Below are 21,937 nucleotides of genomic sequence, written 5' to 3' on the forward strand. Positions count from 1 at the left end.
GTAACCCTGAAAATTTGCCTTGTTTAAGGCCATGTCTCTTACTCTCCTCCCTTTGTCCTTCATGTCTTCTGCAGCTCTATAAAAGTTCCCTCATGCCCTCTGACCAACAGACACAATGCTGCTCCTTCGCAGATTACCTGCTGTTCCCTCTGGTCTTAGACTGATTAGCCATCATTCTGTGGTGGGAGCGGGGCCTGAAATGGGCACTTTGTCTCAGGTAGATACCCCATTGCCTTATAACCAGATGCCTGGCAACTGGAAGAGAGGCTGGCTTGAACTGTATCGTTTCTGGAGAAAGGACGGATTCCATAACATTCACTATCACATGATGGAAAACTTCCAGCGCTTTGGACCAATTTACAGGCAAGGGATTGAATTAAGTTTTTCTCCTATGAAATGTGATAAAATGGGGTTGGGGTCTGACAGCTGTTGACACACTAGGGTTTTGCTTTACTATAATGACCTATGCATGTGGGAGATGTGCAAGACTGGAGAGGAGTGGTGCCCTGATAATGATATGTGCAGTAAGTACTCTACTCTATAAGACTTGCTCAGGGTAGATTGGGACTATGCATGCTATACAGAGGAGCAACATGAGAGACAGCTGTGTGCCTTGCAGAGACTTCAAATACCCTGTACATTCAGGTTAGGTAACATGTGAATGTTCTGCTACATTTGTAATGTAAGAAAATTAACTGCATACAAAAATTAATTATCTTATTATGCTATTGGGTTTTTAAAAATATCTTCTTAGTAACAATCCGTGCCTTGTTAACAAAGTGTAAAGTTGTCTTCCATCTCCATGATTGTGAGATCTGGTCAGACCTAGCAACTACCATAACACTGCAACCAGAGCCTTGGAAAATGTATTTCATCAGAGAATGAAGTTTATAGGAACGACAAGCACAGAATACAAAAGCATTCAGCAGCTTGGACATATATCTACCTAGCTGACTGTTACATAGGTTTTTTTATAACATTAACCATTATCATATAACATTATTATTCTTTTGTCATTATGATTTTTTGATCATTATCAAATCATATTAATCTGCATATATCATCATCAGCAATTGTTTATTACTGTTTTTCCCCGTCTTTGCTTACCTCCCTTTTACTATGTCTTGCTCATAACAACATGTTTTATCACGTGCCTCTCACAAGTTATGATGGCTATTGTTAAATAGTATTTCTAATCACAAACACTGTTAACTGTTGATTGTAAGCAAATTAATCACTGAAAGGTCTAGAGAGGCCTGGCTGTAATTCTTTACAGACTGGAGCATTGGTAGTTTACAGTAACATGCCTATCAGTTACAATGACCACATCTCCAGAACTATTGAGCATTTTAAATGTTTCTCTACATTGGTTGTGGATTCTGAGCTGGGCAGTTGGAGGGTCTGAACTACTTAAATGATGTCACCAGAACTTATTCCTTGCCTCTACTAAGGGGCAGATAAGGCAGAGGGAGAGAGCACTTTGAGGCAAGGTTTGTCTAGTATTAGGGTAACCTGACTGATGGTAATACTGTATAGCAGCAGCCAGGCAGAAAGGCAACACCCAGCTAATTCTCCCCCAACCAGCTCCATATAGTCCAGTACAGAAGAGCAGCTCAGATTAAGACCACTATTTTAAAAACCATCTGTTTTCAAGGTGCCAAAGTAGCCACAATCTTACTATTCCTAGGAAGCCCTTTAGGCAAAAGCAGAAAAAAGTAATGTAATTGACTTAGTGGTTAGCAGTTATCTGGGTGTAGTTTGCTATTTGAGGCTTTTAGGACATCCTTAGCTATGTGGTACATAGTAAGATCCCAGCAACAATTTAAAGGGCATATCTACTAAGGAAATCACACAGACCTGTTTTCACTTTCTTTGTTTTTCAAAAGACATGTTGGCAGTCACATTATGATAACTGTCTGGCTGCAGTATATTAGTAATGGAATTTGGACATGTTCAGACCTGGCTTTTTAGTAAATACTTTAAAAAGGGAAAATGAATTCATAGTTGGATAAGTAGATGGAGAGAGATATAGCTGGGTGGCCAGTAAATACATTCATTGTAAAGAAGTCAGAGGAAAGAGAATGCTGTTGTGGATCCTTTCACATTATAGATAATGGCATAATTTTCAGTGCGATTAAAGACCAAACACAAATAAGGGCAAGATTCTGCCTACTGTTCTTTCCTTTGTGCTTCCCTTATATTTTTTCTAGTGGCATAGAAGATAGGAAAAATGTGCAGGTTCCAGACACAAGAACAGAGAGACCTGCACACTTTCTAACAGCAAGGGCAGCTGATAGCTGTGCATGTTCTAGAAGCAAATACACAGATATCTCTTTCTTTTCTTGGGTGTAATAGAAAAGGTGAGAGAAAGAGACATGTTTGCACTTTATAGAAACCAAAAGAATATAATGGAAAATTGTGAGACATAGAAAAAGAGAAAAGGTGTAAATATGCTTGAGGTAAAGGTGAGATTAAAAAAGGATGTTGATGTGTGGTTTTGTAGATGGTGCAAGAGAAAAGATGTGCATGTATTTCATGGAAAGTGAAAAAAGTAGATTTGCATGATCTTTAAAGTGAGAGGCTGTAGTAATGCATAGTTGGTCCTATCTGTATGATTTGCAATATCTTATATAGATGGTATAGAGTTATGTTTTATGGGCATGGTTCTAATGGCATAGAGTGCCAGAATTAAGCATGTTAATGCCAGCACAGGCCCAGGCACTTCACCATTCACCCGTCAACAAGTGGTTGTTGCTTGGGGATTACTGAGTCTGACATACTGCACAGCAGCTACTAGGGTTCCTACTCATTATTGTGGTATTACTATTCGCTGGATAGAGACAGACTTCAGTAGTAAATATAGCTGTATAGCCTTCAGGGACAGGAGTCAGTGTAAGATATTGCTATATTTCCTGTACAGACAAGAGTCACCATATATCATTGTATATCACACAGTCAGGAGTCCGTGTGTGAGAAACTAATGGATATTCCATAGACAGGATTCACTGTGAGAAACTAATGTTTAGCCTATATACAGGAGTCAGTAGAATTTATTTCTACATTTGCTATAGAGACAGGAGTCAGTGTAGGCTATTGCTGTATATCATCTGAAATATTGCTGAATGGAAACAGTATGAGAGATTACTGCAGGTCCTACATAGATAGGAAAGAGAGATACATGTAGGGACTGCATGTAAATTATCATAGAGTTGACATTAATCTTATTAAATGGGCACTTCATGCAGCTAAAGTTCTTGAGGATTACAGGGTGTCCTGGAGAAAGTGGGTGGGAGCAGACTGTAGAATACCTGTGCATGACACGTGTGGTCTGGAATTATAAGATACTGATTGCATTAATTCAAGCCTGTGCTATTCTTTTTAATAGGGAGGCTTTAGGCATATATGACAGTGTATTTATCCAGTTACCAGAGGATGCTGCAACCCTTTTCCATGTAGAGGGCCTTCACCCCGAGAGACTTAGGGTTCCTCCATGGTATGAATACCGTGATTATCGCAACAGAAGATATGGAGTGCTACTCAAGTAAGTAAATGGCCCATTTTCACTGAGAAATATGTAAGGGCTTAACATATGAAAACCAATTGTCATAACTAGGGTTTATGTAAGTTTGTTCCCTCTAATGACATTCAACCATAGCTGTTCTTAGCCTAGCCAATATTTTCTTTATTTCTAACATATTTCTGATTCCTCTAGAACAGTGGTACCCAACCAGTGGCTTGGGAGCAATATGTTGCTCACCCCTCACTTGTATGTTGCTCCATGTTGCCTCCATGAAAGTGCTTATTTTTGAATATCTGGCCTAGAGGCAAGTTTTGGTTGCATAAAAACCAGGTGTACTAACAAACAGAACCTCCTCTAGGCAGCCAGTCCATGTAGGGGCTCCCAAACCAATCAAAGCCCATATTTGGTAACCCCACGTACATTATTCAAACTTTTCTTGCTCCCCAAATTCTCTTTACATATATATGTGGCTCACGGGTCAAAAAAGGTTGGGGACCCCCACTCTAGATCAAAAAAACATACTTTGCAAAGACATTATGAAGGTGAATAGCCAGCAGGAAGTAGCTGTGGTTATTTTTTTTTTAATTCCCTGTTTAAAGGACATAAATAGTGCACTTAGGGAAATTGCAGGTCTTCATTTTCCCCTACCACTTATGATTTCTTGCATCCGGCTAGGTATAATTCATCAAGAAAAACATATATACTCCCCAATTAAATTCATATTCATGATTCTAATAAACAGAATGTTGCCTTGTTAGATTCACAGCTCGTGTGTACTTTGTACCCAAGCAGAAATGTGAACCTAATATCTCCTTTACCTATACAGGTATGTAGATGCTCTACATAATGGGAGGGATACCTGGACACCAAATTTAGCATGCATCAAATATTACCTCCTTTCTACAGAGGAAATGTAATGTAGGGAAATCCCAGACATCCCTTTAAACAAATATTGAGTTTCGATGTTTTATGCTTTCGGGCCGTGACAGACGGGGAGATTAGTCACCCGCGACAAATCTCCCCGATATGCCATTCCACCGGCTAAAATGTAAATCGCCGGTGGGATGGCATTCATATGCCGCGTATGTCATCCCACCAGCGATTTACATTCTAGCCGGTGAGATAGCATTTTGGGGAGATAAGTCGCCCGTTACAAGTGAGATTTGTTGTGCGGCGACTAATCTCCCCGCATGCCACAGCCCTTAGATAACACCTTAGATGTGGGAAATATGGAATTCTTTGCTCTACCCAAACATTTAAGAAAAAAAGATATTCCAATACACTGAACAATTGATGGGCAAGGTACTCAATGAAGGGGTGATCTATGGACATAGGTGCTAAATAACACATGAGCAGTAGCAAGTATCAACCAATAAGGTGTTTTCATTCAATTTCTAGCTTTTAAAATGGAATTGCTGGTTGGTTGTTATTGGTAAATGCACTTGTACAGTTTTGCACCTATGTTTGTAAATAAGCCCCAGAATACAAAAGTCAAATACCAATGGATATATTTAAAGGGGAACAAAATATTATTAACATTAAATATGCATTGTTCTGCATTTTTTTCCAAATTCCAAATTAACCATTTTTGAGAAAGGCAGAAATTTGACCTGCATAGGTCAAATATCAGTGCAAGGATCACACTTTAAAGTATAAAGGAGAACAAACCAATGCTTTATAGTGTGGCCCCATAATGAACCTTCCCTGCCAAACTGCACCACTGAGGGCCCTCTAAACAACCTAGTTTGCTGCACCTCGTTCTTAAAAGGAGAGTAGCACAGCAGGTTTTGGTGGGCACCATATTTGTAACGTTCTCTGTGATTTCCTGACAGAAGCATGTGGCCTGCCTCCAACTGCACATGCTTGGTGTTGACAATAACAGGTAAGACCTAAAGCTGGCGCCTGCTATTTAGGTAGAGCAAACTAAGAAGTTTAAGGGGCCCTTAGTATGGTGAGGGGTTCTGGAAAAGACTAAGCTATTAAGGAATGTTTACTTCACCTTTAATTCCATTTGCAGGAGGCCTTTCCAATCAGAAGTCTCTGCATTAGAAGTTTTTTTCCCCAGAGCTGCCAGTTCACTGTGCTTGGTTCTGCACTGCTATTGAGCACAATAGGCTGGCATCTATCAGTTAGATACTGGTACATGCATGTAAGAAACCTTACAGCAGAAGGTACAACTGCCATATCATTTAAAGAAGAACTATAGGTATAATCACTGGGACAGGGCAAAAGAGTTGGGCAGCCCCAGGGATGATAGCCAGTTACCTGATACCCCGGGCCACTGGTCCTTTTATCAGAAAACCCACAGACCCAGGGTATTTCTGTAGGAATTAATTTGCAACAATCTTCATTTGTGCAATTCTTTCTTCCTTTCCCCGGGCCCAGGCAGGCGCATGCACTGGCACCTCATTGCTGAGCTAGGAAAATGAAGCCAGCGATTTGTAAAACATTCTTTTATGGAAAGCTTACATGAATCTATCATGATAAAACAAAGGAGAGATTAATGCCCCAGTGGAAGGATGAGTTTAGTGGATACCCCCATTCTATTCTCATTACTTTTCCAATATATGTAATGATGAATCTAACAAGAGGAAGGAGTACTGTAAATACTGAAATATTCATTTAAATCCATCTAGCAGGATGTAAGCTATTCAATATTGCAGAAGCACTGAGCCGCTTGAACTGTACAGCAGGAGCTGCCTTTGCCAAGTGTTTCTGGCTGTGGATTAACCAGGCCTTGAAAATGTTTAGAACTTTCTTATCTGTAGTTCTAACAATCTTTTTCTCTGGCTTCCAGGAAAGGGGAGGACTGGCGCAGTCACCGGATTGCCCTAAATCGTGAGGTCTTGTCTATGTCGGCAATGAGCCGTTTTCTGCCTTTGCTTGACAGCGTTGGGCAGGATTTTGTCCACAGAGCTCATATCCAAGTGGAACGGAGTGGCCGGGGAAAATGGACAGCAGACCTGACCAATGAGCTCTTCCGTTTTGCACTGGAATGTAAGAATGGAATACACAGAATATATAGAACCTATAAATTCACAGAATATCTAAAAAACAACAATTGTACTGCAGTATTTAATTATGGCAGAGAAATAAGAGCTAGATTTCACAGTTTGTGCTGAATGAGGGTCTTGAGCTCTAACCAGGTAACCTGCTTTCATTATTACTATTCTTTATACCCTCTCTTATCTGCTTCTTTATTCTCTACTTTCCTGTAGTTCCCTAGGGTAAAAAATTACATCTGTGTGCTTGCAAACAATATAGCAGAGGGGTCAACTTACCCTAATATATTAGGAATTAACCTGGTTTGACCTGCCTATCATGTGGACACAGTAAGAATGCTTCAATTAGACAGCACTATGAAGAATTTACATTTTAAGAGTTTCTATTGCATACCAGGACTTTTAAATCTTGATCATTGGTGATGACCAGCATGTTTTTGTGTAAAGTGCAAGGAATACCTTGTGTAATATAAAGCATAAATGTGAAGCACAATCTAAGGCAGGGAATGGGTAATCTTCCAGGTATACAGTGGAGACATCACAGGTTGGATTCCTGTAGAGTCATTGCAATAGGTAGCCCAAGGCTCCGAATCTTACAGGAAACAAGATAAAGTATATGAGGCCCATAAATTAGTTGGTGAATATGACTTTGTTTTGTAGTTGGTCTTACTTTGTTTCATAAAGGGAGTTTTTCCACATTTTGGATAACATTTCTTGGGCTGTGATCACTGTGTATACCACATGACTGTAGCCAAGATGTACAGTATATTTGAATATTTAATATAACTGGCCTGTTAATGATAATAATATATGAACACCTCTCATTAAACAGTGCCTGATAGAAAACAAACAGCTATGAAGGTGCATTGACACTGTGTAACCTTAACTGTACATTTTAATTTTAACAGCTGTGTGTTACGTGCTATATGGGCAGCGCCTTGGGCTCCTGCAGGATTACATCGACCCTGAATCTCAACAGTTCATTGATTCTGTCTCTCTCATGTTTAACACTACTGCCCCAATGCTCTATCTGCCACCCAGCCTACTACGGAAAATTAACTCATCTATTTGGAAGGACCATGTGAGAGCATGGGATGCCATATTTACTCACGGTAGGTCCATAAGTAAATGTTCATCCACCGGTGGGGTGCACTGCACAGTACAGGTATGGGATTCATTAACCGCAAAACTTATTATTCAGAAAGCGCAGAATTACAGAAAGGCCATCTCCCATAAAATAATTCAAATTCTTAAAAATGATTTCCATTCACAATGAATAGGTATAGGTCCAGTATTACATTTGTCATTATAACTTGTACCATGACAAGTCCAATTTCTATCTCTGTATTACTTTATCAATTCTATGTGTGTTTGTGATAATCAGTACTTTGCTTGTACACAGCTGACCGATGTATACAGCAAATATACAGCTCCTTGAGACAGCAATCTGACAGTACATACTCCGGAGTTCTATCCAGTCTTCTTCTGCAGGACCAAATGCCTTTGGAGGATATTAAAGCCAGTGTAACAGAACTGATGGCTGGAGGAGTAGACACGGTAGGTAAAAGTATATAGGATTGACACAGAGAATGAACATGAGGGCAGCGGAGAGACATTTAGGAAGACACATAATCGGCAACCAATGAAACTGAGTGAATAAGAAGAGAAAGGTTCCTGAGCTGAGGAAGTAGGCAAGAGATAAAACAAGGACAGAAACAATATGAGATAATGGAGCAGAACATGACTCTAAAGTCTTAATAAAGCTTGACACAAAGGTACATTACAATCATTTGACATAAGGAGAGAAATTCCTTATTCCAGCACCAGAAAGTAGGCCAAATAAGGGGGCACAGGGGCCTTGGCATGTCCACATGTCAATGTGATATTGGTTAGTCATATATTAAAGCTGTCAGACCTATTATAAAGCTTTTTACTGATCACTGATAGTGAAGCACTGTTGGACCAATTTTGTTGAGTCCATTGGAAGGCGTAATTAGGAAAGGCTGCCATGAATGCCCCATGAGCAAGCAGATATTCCAGAGAATAGGAACATGCGAGGTTGTTTTTTTGCTCACCTGATACCTCCCTTCAGTTCCCCATTGCCCACTGGTTCAAATGTTAGATGCCACATTCTCTGCTTAACTACTCCATAAAACCTGCACTGAGGAAGATGATCTAAATGACACATATAATGAAATAGCACATCAGTATTTAGAAGCACTTTTTTTTATCCCTTTTCTAATTGGCATGTAGAGATGCTGTCATGACACAGTGCTCTCCCCATGTAAGTACAATTTGGCATGCAGATTGTGTAATCAAATAGGGAAAGTACTGTACAAGGTCATATCTGCTCTTTCTGCATCCAGCAGAGGACAGACATTATTTATATTCCGGGTGATAAAACATGATTAACTGCATCAATGCCAAGGATAGAAGCAAACAGCAGGGAGTTGGGCTGCAGAATTGTCAAGGGTTTAAAATTCCACAAAGGAGGGCCTTCCCCAGCAGGTATACATGACAGAGGCACTATTTTAAAGAAAGAAAAAATATATAACACAAAAACATGAATACATACTATACAAAATTATAATGAGTACATATGACGAAGTTTTAATGCCCTCTGAAATAAGTAATAAGAAAAGGCAAAAGTTTCCATTCAAATGAACAAAACAGGATGTCACATTAGTTAGATTCTGGAAAATCGCCTTTAGGGCCTATGGTGAATGAAAGCCACAGTGTTAAACAGTATATACCTTCTGTTTTTTCCAACTCCTCATCATGCTGAGCAATTTAGAGAACATGCTAAGATTGCGTAGTTTCAGTTAGGTGTAACTTCACCCTAGTGTATAAACACATTATTCCACAAATGAATACCACATGTTGGGACTCATGTGAATAAGACTTGAGCTGAGAACAAATCATATCAGGACCTTTACTTATTGGCAGTATTTTGCAGCTGAGGCCCATAGTAGTTGTTTAGCATCAGTATTAAAGGATCCGTAGCATGAGTGACCCCCCAAATTTTTAGGCAATAATGAATAATATATGTGTTAGCATTCACTCTGGACTAAAAAGATAATCACTGTCATTAACAAGGCCCCTTTATTAGAGCTCCCTTTAGATCCACTATTGTCCATCTGTGTTTCAAATAAGTGGGACTGTGGTCTAACAGTCCCTGCCAGAAGCACAGTAGAAGGATGACAATGCAGTATTCAAACAAGCAAACACAGGGTTTAGTTCCCTTATAAGATCCACCTGCTAATTGGTTCCCATCCTACAGTGCAGTGTGCGGAGTACTACTGGCCCCCTGCACAGCCTGGGAAATGAGGGCCCCCTCTACCCTTTGTATGGGCTTTTTGGATGTGAATCTGTATGTTCAGTGTATACTCCCATTTATTGTTAAGCACTGCAGAATATGTTGGTGCTTTATAACCACATGATAATAATAATGACAGCCTGCCAACAGGGGTTGTTTAGTAAGTACCCCACAATGTTTTATTGCTATTGTCAGAGACTTATTACTTCATATTGCTGCTATCTAAACATATATTTCTAAAATAGATCCATTAGGCAAAGAAGGAAACTGTGGGTTAGTATGGTGTCTAAGAGAGAATTATTGTCTTTTTATCAGATGTTTATGTGAGAGCATGCATTGAATGAAGTTGATGGGGCTAGATTATAGCAAAATAAAAAAACATTATTTACCACTCCAGTACCCTCTACAACCATCCTTTACAAAGTAGAATGAGACAGGACCACAAAGAGAAGAAACGGGCAATAAGTGAAATAGTTATATAATTATACTGACTGCATGAATATCAGTCTGACCTTTCAAGGAAGATTGGATAAAAAATTTATAGTATATAGAGTATTAAGGAAATATTGTCATTTGGATTATTGTCATTTCCCTCTAGTTTTTAGGTAGCCCTTCAGAGTGGCTATGTATGATTATGTGCTATAGTAAAGTGTTTATCCTTTACACAACAGACATCTATGACTCTTCAGTGGGCCATGTATGAATTGGCCCGTACCCCAAGTGTGCAAGAAAAGCTGCGGTCAGAGGTCATTGCAGCACGAGATGCCTCTGGAAAGGATCTTACTGCCCTCCTGAAAAGAATCCCATTGGTGAAAGCAGCCTTAAAGGAAACACTCAGGTAACCAAGGGTATGAGCAAATGTATGTATGTATTTATGTATTCAGTACAGTATTCCTAATTCTAAGCAGAGACTTCAAACAATGAATCTGGGGCACATATACTAGAAGTTGCCATCTCCTGCCTGGTTAGAGAAGGCAGGTGGGTGCTGAGTGCAGAGGAAAAGTGTTTCTTTTGCATTTGGTTGCTATTTCCTGTATCCAGTATTTTCTGTTTGAGACCAGGGCAGCACCTTAGTTTAATGTTTTTTTCTGTTTCAGGTTGCACCCAGTCGCTATAACGCTACAAAGATATACCCAAAGAGACACAGTTATCCGGAATTACATAATACCACAAGGGGTGAGAGACAATTTCAGCAAAAAGCACAAACACATAAAACAATATGCACAAAATTAAAGTGCTCCCTACTTCTTGTACTCTCTAATGTTGTCTCACTTCTATTCCATATACAGACACTAGTCCAAGTTGGACTGTATGCAATGGGTCGAAACCCAGACATATTCGCCTTGCCTCAGAGATTCTCACCTGAACGTTGGTTGGGAGGTGGACCTACACATTTTAGAGGTTTGGGATTTGGCTTTGGACCACGGCAATGTATAGGGCGCAGGATTGCAGAGATTGAGATGCAACTCTTCCTCATACACGTATGTTTTGATTCATCAAAGTATTCTGATTCATATTCACTATTTCCCCTTTACCCGGACATGTTACCTTATCACATGCTTAGATAGTCTGCAAATGTGCCACTTTGTTTGTAAGGAAAATGGTACCTGCAAAAGGGCCTTTTATGAATAGTAGCTTCGTACATAATGATGGCCTGCTCTTCTTGTACTACCATATAGTTGTGCTTGGTGCCACTCAGTCCTTTTTGCCTTCTGTTCCAAACCAGGTGCTATTGCACCTACTGATATAGGGGAATCCTGGAGCTACCACAACCTCTAGACCAGGTGGAAACTCCAGGGTTTCCTCAGTGCCCTGTGGCAATGGGCACATCACCCTTGTGCCAAAAGAATAGGGCTCACATGTCCAGAGTCGGACTGGGGGGTGCAGGGCCCATCGGGGCTCCCGCCCCAGGGGCCCTGCAGGTACCCCCGCCATCTGCGTCCCCTAACCCCCCCACCCTGCAGGGGTCCCCCTAACCCACCCTCAGGGTCCTCCACCTGACGACCCGCATCAGGGGAGGAACAGTCGGGCAGAGGGAGCGCCGGCAAGGGTCAGGTCTGGGCCGCCGGGGCCCACCGGGGCCCACCGGGATTTTTACCGGTGTCCTGGCGGCCCAGTCTGACCCTGCACATGTCTCTTCCATGCCAAACACCAGAAATGACACCAGACAGACTTTGAAAATATTTTGCACAATTGCACCCGATTTGCGATGGAGCAGATATTTGCACCCGTTTTGGCACAACTTTATCAAGAAAATCACTCATTTGCATTTGCAATGATACCAAAGTTCTGGGGGAAAACATGGTGACTGTGATCCAAATTGTACTTTGCTCACTGCACTTTGGTAAGTGAATGTGCCCTTGCATAAGAGAATAGAAGGGAGAGGGTCAAATAATAATTTGATTTACAAGGCAAACTCCCTCCCAGACAAGATATTTTTTAGTATCAAAATGTTATTAGTCTGTAGGGTTGTCACCTTTTCTGATTAAATTCTCATTTATAATCTTTCTTCCCTATTGATAACATTGGCATCAAGTATCATTTTTACTGACCTGGTGGCAACCTGACTAGTCTGCTATGATTTCACTGTATTGCAAGAAAACATTTTTGATTCCAGTATGAAAAGTTGGCTATGACATCATTCTGTAAAGGATTTCTTTGTGAATCTTTGCCATATTTATAAATAGAGGATATTGTATCTTTTGTTATAATTAATTCTGGTGCCGTCTGGTGCAGGCTGAAAGTTCCTTCGGAGAGGAATGTAGATGAAAACGCCCAGCTGGCATGATACGATTTGTTTTATTCCCATGTAAATAAATGATTTTACTTTTTTCTTTGCAGATTCTGGAGAACTTTAAGATAGAGATAAACCGAATGGTCGATGTAGGAACAACGTTTAACCTCATCCTTTTTCCATCAAAACCCATTCACCTTACACTGCGCCCACTCAAATGATTGTGTTTAGACTACCACCAACTGTTATACCTATATCCCACTCCTTCTCTCCTACCAAACGTATCGGTTATGACTAATACAGGTTACATTTTTTGGTCAGTCAACCGCTTGGGTTTAGTAATTGTGTCTGCTAATGAAAATGTATTTTTTTTTTACTGACATCAATTACTTTACAGTCAGAAGATTTACTATGAAATTTATTTTCATCTATTAATATACAAATTCTGCATTACATCTTCATTCTTATTTTTAAAAATAGATCTATAATTTACATATTTGTACTGTATATTGGCTTTTTATGATTTCCGCAAACACTGGCTTGTTATGGATATGACTATGCATGATGTAGAACACTTTCCAGTCTTTTATGCAGGCTGTAATATTTATCACCCTTGCTTGGTTCCCTCCAAGATTTGATGTAGTTGATCATTTGGCCAGGATCCCTTGTTGACAGCAAACAGATGTGAACAGATTGATTTTCATATTAAAACTTAATGGACATGGCTGTGCTCTGCATCTGGATATTCTATAGCTAAATTACCCTTCCTGCTGAATCTTCATTAACTCTGTATTCTACATTAAAAAACACAGAAAAAAATATGCTATATTGGTTCCAAGGTCAGTTAAATCATATTAAGGGATCCAACTTGGCATGTCTTCTGATAGGTGGATCTGGCTCCTTCTGTAAAAGTAAACCAAAATGTTAATATGAGGTAAATGGATTTATACTAATAAGTTTCCTTAAGAATTTGTGGCACTCCTTGCTGGTTGACTAATGGGCAGGCGCATGCTTTTGTGCAACAATACTGAACTAGTGGCATTAATTCCTGTAAACCCTATTTAAAAATAGGGTGTAATTATTCTTAAATAAATAATTAAATACATGGCTTTGTTTTTTGTGTACACAGAATATGCCCTCTCCACATATTTGAAATTATACATAGGAGTAGGAGCTGCCATATTGTCTGGGGAAAGTTTTTGGTGTGAGGGGCAGAGGGCACCTGCACCCGGCCCTGGCTATGGCTAGTTGTGCCACTGTTATGAAAATATAAAAAGCTACAATGTATTTGCTCAAGTTTTGCTTTGAGCTGTAGAACACATTAAGTCATATGGGGTATAAGTGCTGAGTACAGCTCAGCAGTAGCATTGAGCACTAATACCCTTTTTTACCCCCCAATGCAAATTTCATGTGAGAAAAAACATTTAAACATCCAAAAGGTTGAATCCAAAAGCACTGGTAATGATTTCCAAAGTGATGATGTTGGTTCTGAAGTACTGAGTGACGCAGAACACTGTGGTCATAATGCCACTAACTGCCATGTGCTCCCTCAACCCTTACCTTTATTACAAAAAACCACTAAGCAAATGAAACATATTCTATTCTGTAACACTGGGACTGGGACTTTAAATTAGTATACTTAGGATTTAAATTCAATTTTATCATAAGGGGAGTTGTAGATAGAAGGCCACTATTAAAAGCATTTTCTGGGGGAGGGGGGATTTGGTGACCCTAGAATAAGAAGGAGAACCATAACTGTGTTCATACAAAAGCTCTCAGCTAACTGGATTTATTTTCTTCCTCGAGTGAATGTGTATGGGGTGGGGGTTAACTCTGCCCTTACCACTGGCTTTTATTACTTGGAGAACATTTGCAGACACAAAGGCTTTTCAAGATATACACTAGATAGTTAGAATCATTGGTGTAAGTAAAAAAACATGAGTGTGCTCATATTTGCCTATTACTAAAGTGCTTACTTAGCTGGAATTTCTGTTTAGTCGACACACCCTGACAGACACATGCCAGATTAAACAGTTTACTAAGACAACATTCACAAAAAGGGAAAGTGTAGTTGTTGGCATCTGTATTGCTTTTTACCTACAATATCTGTGGTGGAGGCCCAGTAAGGGGCTTGGAAGGATGGCAATTCATGCAGCTTGTATTACTACTAATTGTACTGTACTGCATTTACATATCATATTCATAAAGGGTACAAACATAGCATAAAAATAAGAATAATTTTATCTTACCCATGTAAAGCAACACAAAACCACAGTTTCTCTTAGAACATGTAAATCCTTATGCAGTAACGTTTTGAGAATAGCTGCTGGTCACTAATGGCTGGTGTGTTTTTGAGCAATAGTTGTAGGTCAGGAGCTACCATCAGCACTGCTTGTCCCTGGGGTTGGAGACTAATTTACTGACCTCCTACAAGTTGCACCCTCCATCCGGTTGCACCACAGCCAACTGCCTACCCTTAGTTCTTTCATAAGTCCACACTAAAAGGGCAAGGAAAGGTTGAATGACGAGGTTACCAAGTTGTTAGACATCCAATGCTCCTCTAGTTTGAGAAATGCATTAGCTGGGCCTGGGTTGTAAATATAACTTTGGTATTGGAATTCTGATGGTTCTAACACACAATAATCTACAATATAAATCACACAAACTAGGTGAAAATAGTGAGAACATATTTTGCACTTACTATGGGTATGTGGTGCAATATGGTCGTGTTTGTACGGCTGAACCCCATCTCCTGTTCAGAAAGTTGTGTCTTGAATTGCTGCTTTTCACGACCCCAGCGACGAGCAGATTCCTCTAGCTGATATAATGGAGAGAAACCAAATTATAGATACTGGTTGTGAACCGAATAGGTTTGTGGCATGTACAACATAATTCTAGAGTTTAATGGGAAGGTTCTTACCTCACGTTCCAGGCTCTGTACCCTCGCCTGAGACTTCTCCAGCTTGCTCAGAAGGGAAAACTTCTCACTGTCAGAGAATGTATCCTGAAACCAACAGAAATAAAGCATGACTGCTGCAGGCTCCTACTGCACATTATTCTATATATCTCTAGGGCAAGTTTTCTGTTCCATTTTTACTACATCCCTAGTAATCATCCTACTGCTCCACATACACAGGTTCCTTATATGAGCTTTACTATTTTCATTATTTCACTTTAATGACTTGCTCCAGACAGTTCCTAGGAATTGCAGTAATATAAGGTGACATGGAAATCCATTTCTATTGGTGGGCTTGAGTCCTGGCTTGCATGTGGACTGACAAATCTGAACATGGCATTCCACCTAGCATAGTCTTAAACAGTCCCTCAAAAGAACTTCTATACCTTTTCTATCCTCTGCAGTTATATTTTGCTCATCCACTATCCCTGAGATTTACATGTACTAACAACTAAGTAAACTGCCAGTTTATCATATAACCTCCTATTGGCCAACACTCCTAGTCACAGATTTATTTTTCACTATTCAATAAGCTCACTCCTATAAGTCTTCCAGAAAATCCCACGCTATTGTCTGTTTTTCCACACACACCTTTTTATATACCCGTTAATAAGTCATTGTCCATGTTTGTGATTATAAGTATCCCTTATACTTCCATTATGTTTTTTTTTTTTTTTACTGTAGCCTCTGCTTACTACAAACGCCTATAAAATCTAACTGGACTTAAATATGAACTGAAATATGCCATTACATATTTTCTACCATGTAAAAAAATATGCCTTTTCTCACACCTTCATCTTTTGCTGTAATGTCTGTCTGTGCAACATGTGTTCTAATAATGTATTGCTAAAGAACTCATCTTACCAGGATACGTGGTTGTTGTGTTATCATTGGAACCCGCGTTCTGTCAAGCTCCTCTCTCAGACGTGAGTTCTCAGCCAGTAATGCTGCATGCACATCCGCTTGCAAAGTATCCTGCCGCCCCCCTGAGGAGCAGAATAAAAAAGCAAATGGTTTAATCAAGTTGGAAAATGTGCTTTTGCATCATTGTCTGATATACAAGTACTAACTATCAAATCATATAAATAATAAGAGTTAATCAGGCCCGGACTGGCAATATGTATATTCTGGTAAATGCCAGAGGGGCTGCTGTAAAATGCCATAGACAGTCACTATATAGTGGGCTGGTGGGGGGCTGTTTGGGCCTCTGTGTGTGTGATTTTGAACCACAATCTAGCTGGCTAGCTGGTCAGATGTTTGTACAATGTGGTCACACTTACTGATCAGGCATGAAAACAAAGATTATACCTTGAGCTAAAGTCCCTATAACGCATGTTATTTATTATACCCAAAGAATGTTTGGTATAATTAAAGAACATGTCATTTTAAGAGTATTAATGGGGTTGTTCACCTGACATAGATATTGACAATTTGCAATTGGTTTTAATTTTTTATTCTTTGTGGAGTTTCAGTTTTTTAGCTTCTTGTTTAGCAGGTCTGCAGTTTAAAATTTCAATAAATAATAAATAGGTTTCAGAAAGGGAATCTATCAGTAATATCCCACTGATAAGTCCTGAATCAAATATAAGAATAAATTGCAAAAGTTTTCAGTGGAAGGTCCTCTGTGGTCCTTCAGTGGAGGTCCTCTGATGAAGCGCCACATGGTGCGAAACGCGTTAGGAGATTAGGATGCACCTGGTCATGTTTTGGTATAGTATGCTTTTGTTATGAGTTCTGTTTATGTTCATATTTATTTGAGCCAATAAATGTTGTTGTTTTTATTCCACTGAAAACTTTTGCAGTTTAAAATTTCAGCAGCTGTCTGGTTGCCAGGATCTTGTTTACCTTAGCAACAAGGCAGTGGTTTAAATAAGAGACTGGAATATGAATGAAGAGGGACTGCATAGAAAGATAAGGAATATAAAGTAACAATAATAATAATAAATTGGGTCAATGACACCCATTTGAAAGCTGGAAAGATGTAGAAGAGGAAGGGAAATAATTTAAAAACTATAGAAAATAAATAACAGAGTATAATTGCTAAATTGCTAGAAATAGGACATTCTATTACATACTAAAAGTTAACTTATGGGTGAAACACCCCCTTTAATGTACACAACTACTTTGGGTAGTCCTTTCCGCAGTCCTTTTCACCTTGAAAATGCACCAACGTAACTAAAGCAGCCCCATGTACATGGATTTAAATCATAGCTTGTCAGACAACAATAATCTGAAAAAGTGTAGTGACACATTTCCAGGCTAATATCCCCTTACAAGCTGTGACATAAGTGCTTGTCAGGCAATTTATATATGTCCGTGGGAGGGCAGGCACTGTTTTTTCAGGCTACTTAAAAAATGGTTCATTAAGTGGTATTTGTTTATCTCATTTTGTGCATTGGCTCTTAGTTGGTTTCTGCTACACTGTTTCAGAAATCAGGACCAGCCTGTACTGGGTACTGCACACTGGACCCCCTCACCTGTACTGTAAGCAGAACATCAGAAACCAATAACTTACTATGCACAGAGTTTTTGCACACCTAAAGGGGTACACAGGACTGCCATTAAGCTGTAGGACAATTACTAAATTATGTTACCAACAAATCTAGACTTGTTGATTTTTCAACTTAGTTTTAATATGTCATACAAAGCAAGGAATCACAAGTACCAGGGGACCCACCACTCCTGGGGCCACAAATACAATAAATGATCATATAAAATATCAGAAACCAATAACTTACTATGCACAGAGTTTTTGCACACCTAAAGGGGTACACAGGACTGCCATTAAGCTGTAGGACAATTACTAAATTATGTTACCAACAAATCTAGACTTGTTGATTTTTCAACTTAGTTTTAATATGTCATACAAAGCAAGGAATCACAAGTACCAGGGGACCCACCACTCCTGGGGCCACAAATACAATAAATGATCATATAAAATACTTGTATAGATCCCCCTAGCAACATGTGAGGATTATATGGAGGCCCTGATAAGGAGTGTCTGGGCAATTGACACTTCACTACATTAAGATCTTGCTCAGTGGTTGCAGCCTAGGTGGAATTTTCACATACTTATTAAATAGGTATCTTTGAATAGACAGATGTTATAATAACACTAGTCCATAGTCACAAGTCCATTAGTCACCCATGTTTCAGTCATTTACATTAGTCAACCCCTCACCTTCTCCAATTATACCACTCACATCCTCTTGTCTCTCTCTTCATTACCAGTTACCACTCACTGCCTCTTATTTAACTCACTCACTCTCAGCTCTCACTCCTCCACTCTTCCCATTCTCTTTCCAGGAACCACTAGCTCCTCTGCTCTTATTCTACTCACACACAACTCACACCCTATCAGCATTTTTTTCTGGTCACACTCACTTCCAGTCTCTGCTTCACCATCAGAAACTTACCTCTTTCTTCCCCATCCGCTCTGTTCCTTTTCCCATCTTTAAGTTTACGATCCAGCAGCTTCTCCATTTTCTCAATCACCTGCATAGTAATTAGCCAAAAATGTCAATATGTTGTATCCTGTGTAGTTTCTTCTAAGCAATTGCCTACTCCTCCTTGTTTTCTCCAGAGAACCTTATAACTTCCCCAAATGATACATTTCATTGGCACCTTGTTGATGTGTCGCAGACTGAGGATTTTGAACAAAAGTATGCTGGCTTTTACCCAATAAGATGTTAAAAAAGTAATTGCAACCTGTCCAGTAATTCAAAAAGTATTGACTGAAGTATTCACACTTATAAAAAAGACTTTGGCTTATTCTTCTGCTCCATAAACCTGCTCAGATTATAAATAGCAAACACTACTTCAGTGTGCAACTTTAGCCACGACATATCTTATACTTACAAAAAATCAAAAACAGACATTGGTGGGTCTAAGAAATGGAAAAACTTGGTAAATAACAATATGAGTAAATCTGAGATAGCCTGGCCATTTGGCTGTATAGACAGGGCATGCTATTTACTTTGTGAAAGAATCAATAGAGCAAAACCTAAGATACCTCCCAGTTTCCCATACTCTGGTTTAAAATACAAGAGACAAAGAAATTGTTAGACTAGGTACCAATTATTAACAACTGTATGATATAGGAACAGTGCTCTTTTTCTTTTTCCAATTGCTGTTTCTGATACAATAGCCTCACTATACTTGAACATTGCAAAATCTAGCACCATTGTAACTCTGAAAAAAAGTTAAAAGAAATAGTAATTGTAATATCCTAATCTACAGATTGCAATTGTTTGACTGTTGTCTGGGAAATGCACAGAATATAGGTGGACAACAGGAGGTCTCGCTGCATTCCAAAGCAAACTTTCTGTATATACAGTAACAATGGATTTGGGTTGATAAAATAAAATGCATCTTGATTTATACAACTTTATCCAAAGTTTCACACTGTTACCCACCTTCTCCTGCTTGCGCATTGTGTCCTGTAGTGCCTTGGATCGAGCTAGACGCTGATGGTACTGGTTCAACACAGCTTGCTGCTGCTGGTGCGCCCTCTGCAGGAGAACTAGTTCTTTCTCACGATCATTCTTCTGCACACAGAAATCAAAATGAGAATAGCAGTGCCTTTCATCAAGGGTTACTAGAAAACTGAATTATCCATTGCACCATATTTGAGAGACCCCTGACCATAATATGTGTGTTTTGTACATGCTATTGTTCAACCCACTGAATACAAGCACATGAACACTGAAACACTGACAGTCGCAGCACAACAATGATGCCTGATGCGGACATTCTCTCAGCACATCCATAAGGGATACTATTATTACCTGTACCAATTTTCATACACAACATTAAAGGATCATATTTTATATGTTTATAATACACAATAGCCATGAATATCCTGTAAATTATATGCTTATAAATGGTGCTTAGTATTGTCATTTCTGTCACATGACTCATTAAAACGTGTGTATTACAATAAATAATGTACCCCTGTTGTAAAATATGAGGGTGTTAGAAGTCATATCCTTATATCCTTATATTCAGTATAAATAGGTATAAAAGTCTTTATATACATACATTAGAACTTCAGTTTTACATACCCAGATTTTCGTAGAATTGCCATCTCGAGTGCACCAAACATTAGACCATTAGACTGTTTCTAATATATATATATATATATATATATATATATATACATATGCGTGTGTGTGAGGGGGGGGTGGTTCAGCTTGGTATTCAAGTTTCTGTCCACACCCCTAAAACATACCGGAAGGTTAATTGACTTTTGATAAAAATAACTCTAGCATATTGTATGTGTGTGCACTTTAGATTGTAAGCCCCACTGGGACAATAACGGCATGTCTGTCTGAAATTTGCTTTGTAACACATTAGTGTTATATATGTGGTTTCTGTCCACTCCTGGTTGTTATTTTAGGCTTAGGCCTATGGAACACAGGTAGATGCTTGCAACCCTGTTGCTGCTGAAAGCAAGTTCCCAGTCACTTGAAGACAGGACTTGCTTGGGAAATAAAAGCAAAGCATTGAGGTAATATGCTCATCTCTGCTTAAAATTATTTCCTTTTAGAAGCAGTGACCTGGTGATTACTAGGTGCTGTTCCTCTGGGTTGAGCCAAAGGAGGTAGTGTAATTCAGGACTGGAAAATTGTATCCCCTTGTCAGTGTTCCCTGGTAGCCACATCCATGGCCCAGCTACATGGGCTATATAAGCCTGCCTCTCCCATACACTGGCTACTTTGTCAAAGCGTTCTGGCCCTGTCCTGCCCTTGTTCCTCTGGTCCTAATTTGAGATTTCTGCTTGTCTGCCACCCACCCTGGCCCACCCTTACCCACCAATTGTGTTGGACTTGTTTTCTGCCTGCTTCACACATGCATGCAGTCTTTCTTTATTAAATCTTTCTTTAACAGGCATTTCTTGTCAAATCTTTATATATAATTTATATCCAGGATTTGGTTTGGGATTCGGCCAAGATTTGGCCTTTTTCAGCAGGATTCAGCTAAATACACGTGCCTTGCCAAACTGAATCAGAATCCTTAAAATCACGTGACTTTTTTGTCGCAAAAACACATAAGTTGAAAATTTTCACAGTGTGTTGTCGGCTTAGTTCTCTTTTGCCTTACTGTGGCCTAATCTGCATATGCATATTAAGATTCGAATAGTGGATTCAGTGCATCCCTGCTTTATATGTTTGATAGTTACACAGCACATCTGCTCCAGGAGAGTTCAGGCCCTTCCCCTGCTAAAGTCCTTATCGTGGCTTCCCATTAAACAAAGAATATCTTACAAACTCCTTCTCTTAACCTTCAAAGCCCTCCATTCCTCTGCTCCTCACTACATCTCTACTCTTGTGTCTCCGTACGTTCCTGGCCGACTCCTCCGTTCCTCGCAGAGCAACCGCCTGGTTGCGCCCCCCACTACTACTGCTGT

General features: G+C 39.5%; 2 protein-coding genes across 2 annotated transcripts in view; one reads left to right on the plus strand and one right to left on the minus strand.

The window, feature by feature from the left end:
- Positions 1 to 13,677, plus strand: cyp11a1 (cytochrome P450 family 11 subfamily A member 1). The gene is made up of 9 exons (XM_018092395.2): positions 1 to 363; positions 3,386 to 3,541; positions 6,318 to 6,517; positions 7,431 to 7,634; positions 7,925 to 8,079; positions 10,510 to 10,676; positions 10,936 to 11,014; positions 11,128 to 11,319; positions 12,680 to 13,677. The coding sequence occupies exons 1-9, from the start codon at positions 116 to 118 to the stop codon at positions 12,791 to 12,793; spliced, it is 1,515 nt and encodes a 504-aa protein (XP_017947884.2). The 5' UTR covers positions 1 to 115; the 3' UTR covers positions 12,794 to 13,677.
- The window catches only part of ccdc33 (coiled-coil domain containing 33), a gene marked incomplete at its 3' end in the record, with an annotated part of 27,104 nt that continues 15,165 nt past the window's right edge, over positions 9,999 to 21,937 (minus strand). The window contains 6 exon segments of the mRNA NM_001126682.1: positions 9,999 to 13,475; positions 15,274 to 15,390; positions 15,493 to 15,576; positions 16,393 to 16,514; positions 18,945 to 19,023; positions 19,944 to 20,075. Coding sequence (NP_001120154.1) covers positions 13,422 to 13,475; positions 15,274 to 15,390; positions 15,493 to 15,576; positions 16,393 to 16,514; positions 18,945 to 19,023; positions 19,944 to 20,075 — 588 coding nt within the window.

This window comes from Xenopus tropicalis, chromosome 3, assembly GCF_000004195.4.
Source record: "Xenopus tropicalis strain Nigerian chromosome 3, UCB_Xtro_10.0, whole genome shotgun sequence".
Taxonomy (NCBI): Eukaryota; Metazoa; Chordata; class Amphibia; order Anura; family Pipidae; genus Xenopus; species Xenopus tropicalis.

Coding starts and splice junctions, on each gene's coding strand:
- cyp11a1 (XM_018092395.2), top strand. CDS start 116: ATGCTGCTCCTTCGCAGATTACCTGCTGTTCCCTCTGGTCTTAGACTG. Junction 10,677..10,935: donor GCCTTAAAGGAAACACTCAG/GTAACCAAGGGT, acceptor TTTCTGTTTCAG/GTTGCACCCAGTCGCTATAA. Junction 11,320..12,679: donor TGCAACTCTTCCTCATACAC/GTATGTTTTGAT, acceptor TTTTCTTTGCAG/ATTCTGGAGAACTTTAAGAT.